Genomic DNA, 18215 nt, shown 5'->3' with positions numbered 1-18215 from the left:
TATGGGTGATTTTCCAAAATTCAGCCACGTATCATTTATGGAGGGGTTGTTGCACCCGATCATCATAAAGGGCTGGAAATGGCCTTAATATAGAATTGGCTAAAATTTACTGTTAAAAAGTGAAGAATTTAAATAATCTAAATGACTGGCAGACCACTATGTCCTAGTATTTGCCAGAGTACACAATTTGTGCTAGCAGTTATTTTTCTCTGGGTGTACCCTATATCTATAAGGGTATACTGTACTGACTGTATCATGTAGTGATATATCATCAACTAAGTTACAGTATTTACACTGTATGTTAATTGTTTAGAGCTTGGAAGGAGAAATGTTACGTGGACAGCTACTGCAAGCAACTGTTCCTGACAAGGCAGAGTGGCTGAGGTCCTGAGGAGACTTAATGGGAAATTGGGAACTATTACTTAACCATGTGGTTCTAGAGACAACTAGATTTCCGAGCATGCCATTCTGTTAACCAGTCAAGTCACTTCTGACCATGCCAAGCCGGCTGCCATGTACACCACTAGTCGTCTCAGTATTAAACTAAGATATTGTTTTTACTTGAATATTTTTACTACAATTATACTCATTATTGAAGCCCATATGTTAATATAAACAAGTCAATGTACAATGACACTGAGGATTGCATTATGTCAAGTTATCTTCAAACTGACTTGCCAGCAGGTGAAATGGCACCCAATCAAGTTGAGCCCAGTACGGGGCCAGTAGTGCCGGACTTCGAATCAGTTTGTATCCTATTTGGTTTACACTTTTCACTTGCTATTGTACCTAGCTACTGGTCGTTAACATGTGGCCCTATTACTTCATAGCTACCTGATAGCTCACCATGCATGGATGGTTGAACTGAACTTGACATGTTTTTACATTACTACTTAGTAACTCAGTCTGCATAGTACAGAGCTAAGTTACACGTTTTGTCAGGGATAGAGAGAGAGAGAGAGACCTCCTTGCACTACCATGCAGTGAAACTGCGAAAAAAAGCCTCACCACTGCACCACAGACTGCACTGTATCATGATCACGTGATAATTAGGCGCCTATTATCTTACCCGATACACACAGCCTGACTAGAAGTCTGATAAGTTGAGAAACTAGGTATTACTTGTACATGTATACGTGTGTAAGTATCTAGACTTTATAGTACTACTTGGCTTTGCTGCTCGACTTTGTTTGCACTTATGGTGATAATCACTTGTGATAATAATTTTTGTTTTACGCCTGCAGTGCAAAATAGAGGTGCTATATTGCGTGCTGCAGCTGTTGATCAAGACGGTGAGACGTATCTATAACGGGACTGGTACAATACGAATGGGGCGGGCGAGTAGTTTTGACCCCGGAGTGATCGACTTCAATGTAAAAGAAAATTTGTTTAAGACACATGTACACCTTGATAGATTTTAATTATTTTTGTAGTAGTTTGATTATGTTTTACAGGCATTGTCTTCTTACCTGTACCCCCAATAATAATAATACTGGAAACATAGCACTGAAAACATAGAAACGAGTACGGTTTAGATTAAAATATAGGTAGCAGAGCTGACTTCTGGAAAGTCCGGCTGACATTGCATGTAGTTCAGTTATTTTAACTATGTCCAGAACTGAAGTGGTAATGTCCCATATAGCATAATAGTTTAGTTTAGCTTGGTTCTCATATATGCATGTCTGTTGATTTGGAAAACCTCCCTTTTGGATACGATGTACACTTGTAGATCAGATAAACAATTTGTATGATAATAATTCACCAACGTTGGCAGCTGAAATTTTTACTCAAGATGGAGTCATAGCTCTACAATCTCCTGCCATTTTATCCGGATAAGTACACTAAAATGTTTTCGTGAGTTTTACACTATCATGGGTGCACAAGGTGGGATGAGGAGTGGCAGGATGGAGGAGAGTTCAAAAGTTACATACATATTGACGGTTACATATTAAAATTTTAAAAGTGAACATGCAGTGTTAGCTGTCTACTCGTTCCTCAGGAAGGGATGGACACACCTTACTAGTTATAGACCATCATTGACATTCAATAGTGATTCGGAGGAGGTTGGTCATCAATCTCACGATCTCAAACAATATTCAATATTGATACCTCAGATCAATGCTAAGGCCATCATTATTATATTGCTTCTAGAAGGACAAAAACTAATGAAGGTGGGAAGTGATCATTGAGTGTTAGTTGTTATAGAGTTGACTCTAGTATGCATATATGTGAGACTGCTCTATTAGAGTATTTCAATCTTGAAAGATGCAAAAACTGTGTGCCCATGCACCCTGTTGAACAAGAATGGAAGGACTCCAACCTTTTATTTACCCTTCTTCTATGTATATATGCACAGCTAATACATTTACCTCACACTAGGTGATCCTCTATCATGAAATAGTGCATTCACGTGATCTGTAATTAAATAATTTAAAACAATTGATGCAGTAGATGCAGGCAGTGATGGGAAACAAAGAATAAAATAATGGTGACTTAAATATTCTAAAGGACAGATTTTATGTCTATGCCAAATGCATCTCTAGGCCCTTATAAATACAACACATTGCTTTCCCAGCTTTTAAACCTGACACAATGCTTGTGTAATTCCACATAACCAGGGTGTTTACTATGCCCTATACTTTCTACTGGTATTTATATGCGCATATTGTACTTTGCGTGGGAGGATCAAAGCGATGCCACGTATCATATTCTCCATTCTGTACTAATCAACTGCATAACTGTACTGTATGAGTCATACAGTACAGTTATGCAGCTAATTGGGCAAATACAGTACAGTTATGCGCTTGATTGGGCAAATACAGCACACTTAGGCAAATACAGTACAGTTATGCGGAGAATTTATTTTAGGAATGTTACGTAAACAACACACTGTAAATTGCTAAAACCAGCCAAACTAATCCTACGAGTTCATTCTACGGCTAGGAATAGATTGTATAAACACTTACTGATCGTCTGATCGCGAAGCTTTTAAACACGACTCCACTAAGACAACATGATTGATCACATGTGTGACATTGTAAATCGCTAAAACAGCCAAACTAATCCTATTAGTTTGTTCTATGACTATATGAACACTTACTGATATCCTTATCACCGAAAATCTGAGTACTAGAGAAAATCGCAGCGGTTTGAGTACTAGAGAAAATCACTCCGAGCCAGACGTGACCAGGAAGTACAATATACCACTTAAAGCACCGCCTTGCTTGTGTGTACGAAAAATACAGTACTCGGGGGGGTGTCTCGAGGCAAATACAGCACTCGGCGAAGTATTAGCCTCTCGACACACCCCCTCGTACTGTATTTTCCGTACACAGGTACGGCGGTGCTTTAACTCTAACATAAATTTCCACAGCATTGTCAATATCAAAGATGTGTTGTTGATTGTTTGGAAAGTGGCTCGCTCAGTTTGGCATATGATATGAGAGCAACTTGGTTTAACTTTGCAATGATATAAGAGTTCATGAACTCTTGATCATACTATGTTGTTAGTTATTGGTGGTGGCCATGCAATGATGCAGTTTGTATAGGGGGTAGCTACATAGCTGCTATATTAATTTGTTAATGGGTGCTTTTCTGAGTAATGATGTAATTTGTATAATAGCTAGTAGATGAATGCAATTCATGTAAAGATTTGTGATCACGAATTTGGTAGTACCTTACATAAATTCCCTGAAGTAAAACAACTATATTTATATTCCAGCATGTTTAGGTGGATTGCTCTAGCACAGAATGCTAGGAAGTATGGATGGACATATTCCAAAAATGCAAGTTACACAACATCTGTTATGGCCATTGTTACAGTTTCTGTGGGGACAGGGATGTTTCTGTATAAGCAATATTACACACTTCATGCACTTGAGGTTAGGGAATCTACCAAGCGATTTGTTGGACAAACTGTTGTCATTACTGGAGCTGCAGGGGATATTGGTAGTGCTACTGCAAAAGCTTTTGCTTGTGAAGGAGCTAAAGTAATGCTTGTGGACTTGGCTTCAACTGTTGAACGAATGGAGAAACTGTGCAAAGAACTTCAGACACTAGGTGCTAGTCAAGCTGAGTGGACTGCATGCGATGTTTCAGATGTTGAACAAGTTTCAAACATGGTTGAAAATTCAGTCAAAAAGTTTGGTGGCATCAATTTTCTTTTTAACAATGCTGGCATACAAGGAAGTTTTGCTAAGGTGGATAAACAAAGTGATGCTGCATTCAAAAGACTAATTAACATCAATATATATGGAATGTTTTTGGTGATGAAGTATACTTCTCAGGCAATGATACAAGCTGCTAATGGTGGCGTCATAGTGAATACATCAAGCTTGGCTGGCCTTCTTGGCCCACCTAATATGATTGCCTATGCCACTTCAAAGTTTGCTGTTGTTGGTATGACAAAAAGCGCTGCAAAAGACTTGGCAGAACACAATATTAGGGTGTGTGCCATTGCTCCAGGATTGATTGATGGGAAGATGTGGTATACTCAGGTAAAAGGTCAAGCACAATGCAGGAAAGGAACTTCAAGTATGTGCTCTAATATACATGCAGATATGATGTTAACATGCCTTCTTAATACTATGTCCATATTATGTACATACTATGTACATGCATTTGTAGGTTATTATTCTTTCATCTCTTAACACAGCTACATCAGTCTGTGAAATTATTTAAATTAAAACCTTACATCATACCAGTATATATGTATATAATATGTTTGTAGTGTGGTAGACCTAGATGTGCATGATAATCTATGTCAGTGGTACTCTGATTTTATGGTATAGCTAAGTGTTAGGCTTTATGCCTCCAGAATTGTATAACAGTTTTCTGATAGATTGATACACATATGTGCACACTTCTTAGTAATAGTAGAGGAACATTGTATCTTGGCCAGTTATCCAAGTGTTAGTCAGATCAGCATGAGCTACATGTTGAAAGCATCACTCTAGTCCTGGTCCATAGTCCACCATTCTCACGTGCAATCAAATTACCCATGTTACAAAGTAGTGAGCATGCAGACACTATTATACCGTGTACCACTAAAGTTCTGCTCACTACAGTGTAGTACATCAGATAGTCTGGCTGTGCACAGCCACCGTGGAATTACCTTTATACTCATATAATCATCTTTAAACCCATAGATCTATAAAAATTGTAATAGTGTTAAATGTGATATCACCTCAAAAGTGTGTATGAGCATGTGGAGAGGCTGTAATTTAATACTAATATAGTCTAGTAACTAAACCTAGTATTATTGATCTCCATTCTGTTGTGGCTTTTATAGCTGTTCTGTTATTTGATATATTGACTAGAGCACGGCAATCCTTTGATGTTCAACTGTTACTTGTAGTTTAGGGTTCGTGCATTGTATGTCACCTGTTGCCTTGTGATTTATCTGCTATTAACTCAAATTGCGGTTATACATACCAACACTTTTATCATTACATAAACTCAGTAATTTATAATTATCCTGTATATACATGTATTTCATAGCTATAAGTGATGATGAAATTCAACAACATGAAAGCAGAATGATCACAGTAAGTTAAGGATATAATGTGCTTAGCTAATTGTACACAAAGTTCATAGATAAAGTCTTGTGTGGTCCACTACTATGATTTTAGTGCATACTACTAAAGGCTAGAAATGCTATAAGAGACCTAACTGGAAATTGACTGTACTTTTTTATTATTGACCCTGGGATTGCTTAAGTTATTGAAACTGCCTGCTAGAGTTGTACAACATTGCTTGCATGCCATCCATCTATGAATATGTTTCAGCCCCTGTGATAAGCTCTTCTGGTTTCCAACAGAACAATGTGTATGTACCACCTACCCATGTATGCATGATGTCATTTGTCATTTTTAACCACATGTTGTTCAGATGGTATGCACTAGCTAATTATAAATACAGTGATCAATGATACCAGCACTAAATATACATAGATGCATATAGTAGCCTAATAGTCCCTAAACACATACTTCATAGCAAGAGTTCATAATACAATCATACATAGTTGAATATAGTGTAAAAAAACTATCAGCGAACATAGCTCATCCATTAGGTCATCCATTAGGTCATCCTTTTTGATCATGGCGTGCTCTTACTGTGAGCATATGACACCTGTAAATACGGAATAAACACTAAAACCTCATAATTAAGTATTAGTGGTAGCTAAACTACTGTAGTACATGCATATTTCAGCCAAGCTTCCAGTGTCATCCATAGATACATGTAGTACAGCGGTTCCTCCATTATCCATACTCATTGGGCTTACCAGGGGCCCTACTACTAGGTCTGTATACCAGTTAAGTGTCCAGATTCTTCAATTTCCTGCTAAAGCAAGCTGAGCGGCAGTCGAATTTCCTCATTTTGAAGTGTCCACTACCCCTTGTGTTGTGTATCATGGCAGTATGCTGTAAAGTTGCAATTTGTTCATGATCTGTGCTTATTTTTAATAGAGTGTTCCTATGAAGCGACTTGGCAAGCTGGAAGAAATTGCTTCAGTTGTATTATTTCTCTGCAGTAAAGATGCCTCTTATCTCACTGGTACTGTAATCCCAATTGACGGTGGGAAGTTGCAGTAGATTACTGAATACATAATATTGTACGTGTGTGACGTCAAGTTGCAATTGTGTGATTTGATATGCAATATTAATTTTAATTATTAAAGTATCCAGAGTTCCGGAAATTTATAATTGGTCAAAACGGAAGTACTTCTGAGCGTAAGGCGTGCTTGTAGGAAGGAGCGCGTTCGTATCTGGTGTTGTTTAATTTGTTGAAGGGCCATTGGCCCAACTCGTTACGGTTTGTGACAAGGTCAGAGACGTGTTGAATCACGTTCGCTAGGTTATTAAACTAATTCCGACAATCGAAATGGCCACTGACAGAGAAGTGGCGTTGTGCGAATTTCTTGAAGGTATAATCAGTTAGTAGTAAGTTGTCTTGATTTGAAATGTACCCGAAGGTCGACTGTACTTCGCTACTTTAAGATCAAAACCGAGGAACACTTCTACCGTTCACTACTTTAATGTCGACGACGAGTTTCAATATGAAAAGTAAGTGGGGACTACGTACTGTACGTACTCGAGTAGATGTATGTGTTGTGTGAATATGCTGGGAAGTTGGGTGGTCCTAATATGTTAACGTAACACAATCGCTCACTATCTCAGGACGATCGATCGTGCTGTAAGGCGTTGGTTGTTGCTTATAATTTATGGTGGTGTGTTGCTTGCTGTGGTGTTGTGACAATAATTGAGATGACATGAAAGGATTGTTTCCATCTGGACGGTTGGCAAAGCCCTACAGTTGCTAATTGCTGACAACTTTCTCACAAAGGTTTGGAGTGTGTAGACACAATTAATTCCTCCTTGCATATGCTATGTAGTTGTTAGTTTGAAATGATCTGTCCATACAAATGAATCTGGTTAAGCTAAATTCCAGACATTGGTGTGGTGCTCTGGGTCATGTACAGTTGATATATGGCACTTGTCACTGTTTGTGTACATTATTAAGTTAGTTGTGTAGTGTGAAATCACAATCCTGGGTAATAATGTATGATTTAGGTAGTGTCAGATGTGGTTAGATTGCCAACTATTGTGTCAATGTCCTTACTTGTTTGTTATTACAGTGTACATTTTGCAAGTTACGTGACAATTGTGTTTAACTATTTAGTTTTTATGGTGACTTTGGACCTCTCAATCTGTCAATGCTGTACAGATATTGTCTGAAACTCAACAAGAAATTAAAGGTAAAGACTCTGTGATGTCAGAAATTTGTTAACTTCTATGGTTTGGTTTATTTATCCTCTATTCAGTGTATTTAGTTCAACTGTGGGTGTATTTGTAGGCGACTTAATGTGTGTGTGTGTGTACCCATGTACTTGCTGTCATATATGTACTGAGAGGGATGTTGTTGTAACTAAATATGAAGACAATGGAAATTGTAGTGTTCTAATCTACTGTAGAGTTCATCTTTGGCTAAGAAGAAGATTGTGCACTATACTTCATTTGACAGTCGCAAGAGAGCCAATGCTGCATATCTGATTGGATGTTATGTCATCATTTACCACAACAAGCTACCGGATGAAGCATATCGACCACTTGCAGCATCACATCACCCTCCTTTCCTTCCCTTTCGGTTAGTTTGCTAGTATATGCAATATATGAATAAGCTTTAAGTCCATACATTTTAGTGATGCATCCTTTGGTACTTGTACCTTCAACTTGACGCTCCATCACTGCTTTTCTGCTATGTACAAGGTATGCATGCGAAGAGTGTGTGTGTGTGTGTGTGTGTGTGTGTGTGTGTGTGTGAATAAATAAATGAGCTCAATATTGATGTAATGTATACACTGTAGGCTCTAAAGTTTGGATTTCTACAGTTTGATTCATTTAATGTTGACGAATATGAGCATTTTGAGGTATGTACTTATAATGAGTGGTTGAACACATGGTACATAGGGATGACAGTGTGTTTAATCTTCTTTTTTTTTAATTACATGATAAAAGATAATATTGAAGGGTTTTTATGTAGCTTAGCTACATGTAGAAAACAATTTTTATATGTATTTGGTAAAATGCATGCTGTAGCTATGCTACAGATGTATGATGTTTGTACTTCACGTGTATGTTATTTCTTATAGCGAGTGGAGAACGGTGATTTGAATTGGATCATACCTGGAAAATTTTTGGCATTTAGTGGACCTCATAATAAGAGCAGAATAGAAAATGGTACTTGACCAGTTTGTGTATTGTGTGGACAGTGGTGCATGCTGTGATAGAATAACTTTAGACCACACAAAACTATTGTGTGTGAATGTTATTTGGTAGTTAATGAATTTTGCATAGTCTATACATTCTCGAGGTATTAGTAGTCAGGTATTGTATGTTCTAGGTGGAGTATGTCATCATGGCTCATTACTCAACAATGTGTTGTGTATTATGTTATTAATGTATACTGTGTGAGGGTACTTTTTGTGTGTTACAGGTTATCCATTACATGCTCCTGAGCATTACTTCTCGTACTTCCGTATCAATAACGTGACTACCATTGTGAGGTTGAATAAGCAGTTGTATGATACCAGGCGGTTTACTGATGCAGGATTTGACCATCGTGATCTTTTCTTTGTGGATGGTAGTACCCCAACTGATGCAATCATACGGCGTTTTTTAACAATATCAGAAAACACTCGTGGAGCTGTGGCTGTTCATTGTAAAGGTATTATAATCTGAATATGAGCCATTTAATGTACCTCATTAATGATACCACTTCATTATTAAGACCATATTTTGTTTAGGGTCCCATATTAACAAGGTTACACTGTATGTTATGTATCCAATAATTAAATTTGTCCTAGTAATAAACTGAGTATAATGGCATGTGTCTTTGTGTGTAGCTGGCTTGGGAAGGACTGGAACCCTTATAGCTTGTTACATCATGAAGCATTACAAGTTTACTGCTGCTGAATGCATTGCTTGGATAAGGTATGCATCCAATTTCCTCTTGTTAATATGTCTAATAGAAAAAATCTATTTTTCGTTTCAATGGTAATATGTGCATTATTATCCTAGGATATGTCGCCCAGGATCTATTATTGGTCCGCAACAGAACTTTCTAGAAGAGTAAGAAATAATTAAGTCTCATTGCTAACGTTTGATGATGCTTTTTTATTTATATTTAGGAAGCAAACTTCATTGTGGCTGCAAGGAGAGTTGGAAAGAAGCAAAGAAAATGGTAAGAAATGTTTTCAGACACTGCATTGTATTCAGTGTATAGTGAGCAGGCATTATACATTATAATATTAAACTTGATAGATTTCTATATCAACAGCAGACTTCTGTCTCGCACATTACAATGATGATAGAATGGCTTTATTTGTGTACACACGTGCAAGCAGCTTGTACATATAGTAAAGTTATTTGTAAACCAATTTCTTATAATGGTCCAGATGGTCATGTGGTAAGCAATGTGTGGTGTTTATAGTTCAATGTTCATGGTATTACATACAGTGACATCAGTAACTTGACAGACCTTGTAACACATCCATGTGTGTGTGTGTGTGTGGCCATAGTTGCAATTTGTTGAAAATCACTTGCAACCAGTGATCAATAAATGACTCATTTGTCAAATAGCTTAAGAATTTCATTATTAATAATGGTAAATCTAGTAGTGTTATTTTACTTTTCACTCCAATTAATAGAAAAGTCTGCTGTTAGCCACAAGTTAATTTCCGACAAGTTGGCCAAGCAAAAGGAGCTTGAGAAACGAACAGAGAAGTTTGAAAAGTTGAGAAAGTCAGAAAAAGTGGATCAGCTTGAAGCCCAGATGATGAGTAAAATATGTGTTGGGCTAGACAGCATTGCACTGAATGATAAATATCGACAGGCTGTTTATGGAATGGAAGTGAGTGTTAGTCAATTGAATTATTGTAAGGGATAGTGTATAAGCTTCTGTTTTGTAATTTTTATCATGTCTCTTAACTTTTATTTGATTAGTATGCACCCACCCCTATGCAGTATGTTGAAGCTAGTCAAGGCGATGAATTGATGGAATTAAAGAAAAGAAGACAAACTCCCCGCTCCCATTCACATGCCATTGTTAGGTAAGGTCATCCACAACATTTTCTGTAGTCTTTTTTGTGTACAAGCTTCTGCATATTTGATATAAATTGTTTGTATTTACAGTAGAATGATGTTAGATCCAACTGTGCCTAAAATGTTGAAGTCATATCCATCTGATTCACTTAGGTACAAGAGTTTTTTTGTGATCTGTATACTGTGTTTTATTGTTACGTGTATTTTTAGGTTGTCTCACCCACCTGTCCATACTACCATATCACCTATGAAGGTCTCCAAAATGCCACCACCCATGGCAGCCCCACCCCTTCCAGCTAGTGTACAGTGCATGGGCAGACCACCACCATCACATAGCCCACCAGTGTATGTTACAGTGTACAAGTGAAGTATTTTATTAACTTGATATTTTACTGTGCATGGGTGTGGGTGCATAGTGAAACCCCATACTTTCCCACATGTAGGACCCAATTAAAAGCCAATAAGACATTGGTTCCAACAGATTTCGGTCCTACCACTTACCTATAAACAGGAAAATCTCCAAAAAAGTATTTAATTGCAAGTAATGAAGTGTACATCATAGGTTTCACTGTATACTTATTACAATAAAACTTCTCTTTACCTGTGTGTATTTGATGTACACCCAGTAAAATGTATGTGTGTTTATGTATTATTTGTTTATTTCTCTTTAGGAGAGCAAATGGTCGTGCCAGTAGTCGAGTAGTGATCTGTCCAGTCCCCACTGCACCTCAAACTAAGTAGCAGCTACCTATATCACAATTACTTGTTCCTGATGTATTTTATTACTACCACATTAATTATTGTTCTTTTTGTATAATTACGTATATTTTTCTTCACATGAACACTTTTTGTTATTGTTCCTACCCTGACAGTTTTTTTTTTTTTGACATTGAAGGACTTGCGTTTTATAATAAAAAGGTGTACTAAAGTTAAATAATGCACAGTGATTACAATGGGAAGGTTGCTGTCAAGCAACATAGAAAGGTAAAGTGGTTTTATTCTTTGATTAATTGGCAAACATAAAAAATTTTTAAGTTTTCTGCAGTTTAAAAAAATTTCATGCTTGAACACTTTGCAATGTACCTTTGGCACCTGTGCAATATTGTGCATAGATCAGTAGGGTCATAATAGAACAAAAAATAAAAGAGTTGGAGCACCTTTTAATGGGTACTCTGGTAATGTGTTTCAAATTTCAACCACACATATCCCAGAGGTACTTAGTGGCCAGCTCCACTAGGTCCCTAGCTAAGGTGTACTTCATGACCTTATAAGTCTGCAGATGGCACAATACTGCTGATAAGACCCCACACATTTTATCCTACATTTCTGGACTCAATCATGTCCCCTGTATTAAATCCCTAAACATCCATGTGATATAGCTTGGTTTATAAGACTTGGGAGTCTCATAAACTGCCAAGAAATACTTTCTTTTTTTACCTCCTGGGTTTCTTGTAATGCATGGAAGTACCTATAACTGATATACTGTATGTTCTACACGCGTTCAAAATCATAATAGTTCTGAACAGCTTCAAAAACTTTTGTGACTTGGGCTAACCTCTATGAATATCTTGGAACATGATTAAAAGACTCACTGAATTTGTACATTAAATTTTAAGGATCAAGTTCATGGATTTAACAAAACAATTGTAATTGACAATTCCTAGGTTGTATATTCAGGTACTTAGATATAGATTTATATCAGGTTTTCTTATTTTTTTCTACAGCGCTACATATAGCAAAAGTTGATTAACAGCCATTATACAATTCACTCAAACCACACACTCCAGTAGGTCACAGTATAGATTCTAATAGAACAGTCATTTTTAAAAAGTAACATTTGACATTCAAGGCTGTACAGTACGTATACTGCAGTTTATAAATATCCAAATTAGTGCTGAAACAGTCAATTTTTACTAGTTGAATACTCTCTATTTTTAACAATCGACTGAATCGAGTACTACTCACAAACAATCACTCCTTGTTAGTCACAAACATTTGACGTTTTATACCAGACTTTTTTTTACATATTCTTCACAAACATCATGTTTGTACATAATCCAAGCATTCCGAAATGTAATTACACTGTATCTGAATGGCTCATATCACTGAGTGCTGCCAGCTCTTCTGGATTACATGTACCTAAGGAACGTAAGGTGAACATATCAACGTCCTACTCATCCCTTATCCATTAATATGTTCAACTGTATTTGTTTAGGGAGCAGAGCCTCCCCATATTGATAATTAATTTAATAATGAGCAAGTTCCTTTAGTGTCAATATTACTCCAATCAGCAAATCCGTATTTAGCCACAAATTGCAAATGGCACTTCTTTTTTTTTATAAAAATAGGCCTAACACGTTGATATGTTCACCTCACATTCCTCATGTAATCCAGAATAGCTGGCAGCACTCTGTGATCTGAGCCATTCTGGTAATCATGTACAATAGTATTATAGTTGCACATATATAAGCAGGGTAAGTACTGTATAATTATATAATACAATGACTAATGCAATTAAAATTCTTCATCTTGATTATCTGTCGCTTCTTTAGTCACCCTTCTACTAACCTTAGTGGCAGGTATGGGTGGAGCTATATACATGCCAAATTTGTAACATTGTGAGCTACTGTGAGCGATTTCCCTCTCACTTTCATTAACAACTAACGGTTTGTCTGGCCGTAAATATGTCACCTCATTCTCTAAAACAGAGTGCAAGGGCTCTACACCATCTGTATCAACTTCCATTAGTTTGTCTGCAATGTCCATAGCAGATAATAGATATTCCACTTGCTCCTCTTCCCCATGTACAGCACCATCCTTACTTGGATTCCTTAAAAGGGCTAACACTTGCATGTGTCGAACTATTTCATCCATCTGCTGCTTTCGTGAGTCTGAAGACTCTGCACTAGTAGCTGTGCCTGCTGAACTATCTCGAATTTCTGACTTGCCCTTATACAAGTGGAATGTTTGAATAAAACGTCTGACATATCTACATGGTTCTCGTGCTCCATAAAGATTGAAAAGGCGGTGTGCACCTCGGTGTGCACAGGAACACATTATGCACTCGCAATTCTAATTGAAAAGCACCAAAATGTCGGAATCAAAGAGAAGCGAGGAGTCTTGTAAATCGTGCCGACCAATTGGAAATACGTTTGTAAATGATGGTAGTTTTCTTGAAATGTTTAGAAAACGAATGGAGGAAGAAAAATCTAAAGTCGTTAGCCATGGGCAACCGGCGCCAACGAAGGTAGAATCGCGGGCTAGGACAGAGTCGAAAGAACTAAAAACCGAGAACAGTGAAGGGATATCAGACCAGTCCGAAAGTGGGAGTAGTACCAATGCATCAGGAGACAAGCCAATAATACAGGTTTTAATTGGCCTTTGTTACTGTGCCGTTTGGGTGATGTTATGGAATAAAGACTTTAGCTCGCCAGTATGTTCTCTCTAGGGTTTCGTGGGCAAGAGAAAGGCCCTCATGAAAGCCAGTGAACTGAGAGAAAAGCGAAAAAAGCGTCGCGAACAACTAGAGGTCTTGTTAAGTGTTTATGTGACTACATGCTGTAGCATATATGGCTGTCAGGAGCACATTGAGTTCTATGGACAATAAAGTTAATTACCTACAGGGCATAGCAAACATTATGTCAAAACATGGTGTACGTTAGTGATGTATTTCATTAGTTACATCATTCTTATGCATAACAGGAATACACAAACTGGGCTGCTACTCCACAATAAAGCAATGAAGTTACTGGCTGTTAGGTGAAGGATTATTCAGCTTAGAATAGTCAACTGGAGTTCTTTCGCATTAGCAAGGGTATCCTATTCCTGTCCCATCATTCTTCCGTGTGCACATTCAACTTCATTTCCATGGTTTCATTTCAATTTATGTATTCACCTATGCCCTGATAAGATAACTTTTATAGTAAACTTCAGTCATGTTTGAATTTTCATTGTTTACATGCTCCCTTGTCCATAGAATTCAGTACTCTCCTGATCATGCTATGTATATATAATGCTCTTTTTTAATGTTGAATGATTAGGAACAAGAAGAGGAGGACACGAAAAGTGATGCATGGAAGGCCTACATGGCTGAAGTAAAGGAGTATCAAGCTCGGAATTGTTCTGAAGAAGTACACAACAGACCATTGGTGAAATAGCACAAACTTTTTTTATAATTCATACATACGTATACAGTGCATTTACTTGGTTGTCATTTTACTTTTTATATACTTTAATGAGAATGTATGATTATGCGTGTATGGTCAAATCTTAAGCATCACTTGCATGTGGGAGGGTAATCATAAGGGGTGTTGAATTAAACAAAGATATAACTGATGTTTTACATCAATATGCTGAAGCAGTGTATACCCCAAATTAATTTAATTATACATGGGTTTTTATTTCAACACATAAGATGCTATACTGTATTATGAACTATTTCATGGTCTTGTATCACAGCTGAGCAGGAGTAGAAGGTTAAGCAGAATGCCACTACCTAAGATTCTAGGACTATATGTTTCTATCGATAACCAGCTTCTAACTGCAGGTGAGGTAGTTGTCTCTTTACTACCTACACAGGCTGCAGTAATTGTGATATCTGGATGATTTATGTGTATTGTGTAACATGGACTTTGTTTCATTGCAGTGTTATAGTTGGTGTGGGACTATTGATTGATTGTTATATTATTATATCAAACTGCTCGCTCAGTGAAGCCACACTAAATCTCCATACAATAAAAGAGAAGTATACAAGTATAATTGTTACAAATTATGCATACGCATGCACTTGGTGCAATAGTTGCGATTGTATGCACACATGTACATTAAGACCAATTGGTAATAGTCTGCATGGTCTTCATAACACAACAAACAATATCAGTGATTCAATAAGTAATAATGTTTAGACCTGATAGCTTTGGACAACCATATTGCAATTCTTCATCATCAAACAGCTAACACTGTGCAAAAAGATATGTACGTTTCCATAGTATTTCTTCATGTAATAAAACTTAGCTAAATGAAATGTATATATAATTATAAGTTCACAAAATTGCATAAAAGGAATACATAAACTTTACCAAAAAGAATTGTGATAATTCCTTACATTTATATGTACTCACACATTCAGACATTTCTGAGTCTGTCAGTGGCAATTCTATATACATGACCTATGGGGGGGGGCTTAGAATCGCCTATATGGCCAATGGTGTTTTTTAACTTTTAAAATAGCCATGGTCCAGTGTGATCAGTTTTATTGCATCGCATGTAGTACATAATAGTATTACAGTGTGACAATGTTTTCTACTTATTCAGCAAAAGTAGAATGCTATATTATTGAATCTTTGTTTGTTCTCTGAGCGTATAATCGTATTAGTATTAGGTCATTTAGGTGTACAGGTAAGGGTGGCTCAAGTAGCCTGTATAAAGCCTGATCTTTACAAAAAATTATTGCCTATTAAAAAATGTACAGATTATACAACAAGAATCAGATTAGCTATAGGCAACAAGAATCAGTAATTAGTAACCATACAAAAAAGTATAGACCAGCTACAGTCAAGTAAGTTTTCATAATGCTGCATGATGGATTACACTGAATGTCTAAACCGAATAAAATCATTATAATAGAGTTCAGGACTGCCTTTACTACATGTATTGCACAGTTTTACTCTGTACCAACCTCAGATAATCAAAGAACAGCTAAACACAACCATCATGACTTTTTAATGTGTGTGGACCGGCCAAATTGCTAATATACACCTACATGCTGCCACCACTGCGTGTTGAGGTGATTTTTGTATATTTATGTGAGATCCCCCTCACTTAGAGGATTATCATGCTACTGTATGTAGGTAGTGACCACAAAGGTTTGGGTGTGGCTCATGAAAAAACATCACCTAAAAACCAGCCTCACTTTTCCCTGACAACAGCCATGGTATTGGTATGGTAAAACTAAGCCCAAAAAATGCCTAAAGATTGGCTCGAAATGCTTTCAACAAGTTGCTATGAAATTTTTTAACAAAATTATTCAACGGAATTCTCTAGTGACCGACTGACTAACTGAGTAACTGACAGGCTGATTCCTTCAGACAAGCGTAACTTGATAACAGCTAAAGCTACAGGCTTGATTTTTTCACTGTTCAGCATCGCTTCAGCTGGACACATACCTTTTGGCATACCGTATAGTATATATACAATGTATTCTTCATGGTGTATTTTCATAGTAGCTACTTTGATTGCAGAGGTGTTTTTCAAACAGTTCTTGATTCATAATGCCGTGTGACTGGCTGAACATAGCTAACAATGAAGCATAATGGACACTTCACTTTTCAGACTATAATTGATAGCTTGTGATAGCTTTCTTTCTTTTGATGCAGTATACATGGGCTCACCAGTCTCATAATAATTTTACAAAAAAAGTCAACAAACAAGTACACTTGGAATTTTCAACTAGAGTAGTGCCCAGGAACCATAGTATATTGATAGAAAGTACTGAAACAAGCTGGAGTAGTGAACGATGTTAATCACAGTAAAAAATGATATATGGTACTTTGAGCACAGTAGGAGGAGAGACCATCATTTTATTGATGAAAATTGAGTGTTACAACAACAATAATGTGAGGTGAGTCCTCAGACACACACTGCCACTCACGGGGCTATGCCCCAAGAGTGCATGGGTGTGGAAAGGAAAAAAATTACTAAAATATAATATTATATGTATATAATTAATCAAGTGTCAACATTCAACAGTCCATTCAGAGCAATCCTTAGCCAATAATATTCTTCTGGAAGTGGAGATAGATATTGAAGCTGCTAAGTCAAAAATTCTCCTGCAGCTTGACTTAGATATCATGGTGGTCTCATCAACAAAATTAATACAGTTTTGAAAGGATGACAAAGAAGGTGATAGGTAGTGACCTAATACACTTAGTTCAATTGTGCTGTAAAAACAATGAACTCCCAGTCAATCAAATTCAGACTGTATTTCTTGGTATTCCTTTTTCCTTTGTTTATGTTCCTTTGCAGACTCAAGGTTTTGAACTGAGTCCAATGGACAAGTGTTAGCTCCAACACGATAGCCACTGAGTTGTTACTCTTGTTGAAAATAACTAGATCAGGCCAATATGGTGTAATAAGTAAGAAAGGAGGAATTGTTGACTGGGGACAGTCACTTACCCGCATTCCAGGTAATTCAGCATATGTGACCGGGCCTGAAAAAACAGGGCATGTGGGCACATGATTTTTGCCTACTTATATCCCTTATAACTTTTTATCCCATGCATTATTTAATTATGCTATGGCAATGCAATTTTCCTCTTGTAGTACGCATTTAACTGGCTCTATGATGCAAGTTACAGAATGCAAATATTCTGTTCCAGTATTGAGATATGACCTGTAGTGTGATGGGATGTAGTTTGCACCCACATGTCCTGTTTTCGTACATATATTGATATCACAGATGATCCTGGCCTGTGAAACACTTGGACAGTTCTGTGGCCAAACAATGCAAGACCTTATTGTGATGGTATGTAAAGCGACCCTGTGACAAAGCACCGGGACAGCCGCCCAATTCATGAGCTGTTGTATAGGCTGACCACTACCGCACAGAGTACACTT

At 37.1% G+C, this 18215-nt stretch overlaps 4 protein-coding genes across 5 annotated transcripts; 3 read left to right on the top strand and 1 right to left on the bottom strand.

Moving 5' to 3' along the window:
* Window positions 1–1031: 1031 nt before the first annotated feature.
* On the top strand, window positions 1032–6608 carry LOC136255691 (3-oxoacyl-[acyl-carrier-protein] reductase FabG-like). The gene is made up of 4 exons (XM_066048507.1): window positions 1032–1115; window positions 3722–4533; window positions 5500–5546; window positions 6468–6608. The coding sequence occupies exons 2-4, from the start codon at window positions 3723–3725 to the stop codon at window positions 6591–6593; spliced, it is 984 nt and encodes a 327-aa protein (XP_065904579.1). The 5' UTR covers window positions 1032–1115; window position 3722; the 3' UTR covers window positions 6594–6608.
* A 98-nt stretch (window positions 6609–6706) lies between these two features.
* On the top strand, window positions 6707–11464 carry LOC136255690 (dual specificity protein phosphatase CDC14C-like). Of its 2 annotated transcripts, none has more exons than XM_066048506.1 (16): window positions 6707–6925; window positions 6974–7064; window positions 7681–7756; window positions 7973–8145; window positions 8201–8267; window positions 8366–8428; window positions 8651–8738; window positions 8995–9225; window positions 9404–9491; window positions 9579–9629; window positions 9689–9741; window positions 10208–10410; window positions 10524–10609; window positions 10692–10754; window positions 10812–10946; window positions 11273–11464. In XM_066048506.1, the coding sequence occupies exons 1-16, from the start codon at window positions 6883–6885 to the stop codon at window positions 11340–11342; spliced, it is 1581 nt and encodes a 526-aa protein (XP_065904578.1). In that variant the 5' UTR covers window positions 6707–6882; the 3' UTR covers window positions 11343–11464. The 2 variants fall into 2 exon arrangements, with proteins under 2 accessions (XP_065904578.1, XP_065904577.1); XM_066048505.1 differs by having other exon boundaries at window positions 6709–6925; window positions 10503–10609.
* A 1651-nt stretch (window positions 11465–13115) lies between these two features.
* LOC136255137 (glutamyl-tRNA(Gln) amidotransferase subunit C-3, mitochondrial-like) lies at window positions 13116–13658 on the bottom strand. The gene is made up of 2 exons (XM_066047857.1): window positions 13250–13658; window positions 13116–13192 (listed from the first exon to the last, which is right to left on the bottom strand). The coding sequence occupies exons 1-2, from the start codon at window positions 13656–13658 to the stop codon at window positions 13116–13118; spliced, it is 486 nt and encodes a 161-aa protein (XP_065903929.1).
* On the top strand, window positions 13654–14868 carry LOC136256207 (telomerase RNA component interacting RNase-like). The gene is made up of 3 exons (XM_066049149.1): window positions 13654–13968; window positions 14050–14130; window positions 14642–14868. The coding sequence occupies exons 1-3, from the start codon at window positions 13693–13695 to the stop codon at window positions 14756–14758; spliced, it is 474 nt and encodes a 157-aa protein (XP_065905221.1). The 5' UTR covers window positions 13654–13692; the 3' UTR covers window positions 14759–14868.
* Window positions 14869–18215: the final 3347 nt, after the last annotated feature.

Source organism: Dysidea avara, chromosome 5 (genome assembly GCF_963678975.1).
Source record: "Dysidea avara chromosome 5, odDysAvar1.4, whole genome shotgun sequence".
In the NCBI taxonomy this organism is placed as follows: Eukaryota; Metazoa; Porifera; class Demospongiae; order Dictyoceratida; family Dysideidae; genus Dysidea; species Dysidea avara.
The sequence above is the reverse complement of the archived record's forward strand: the minus strand, read 5'-3'. Positions and strand labels throughout refer to the sequence as shown.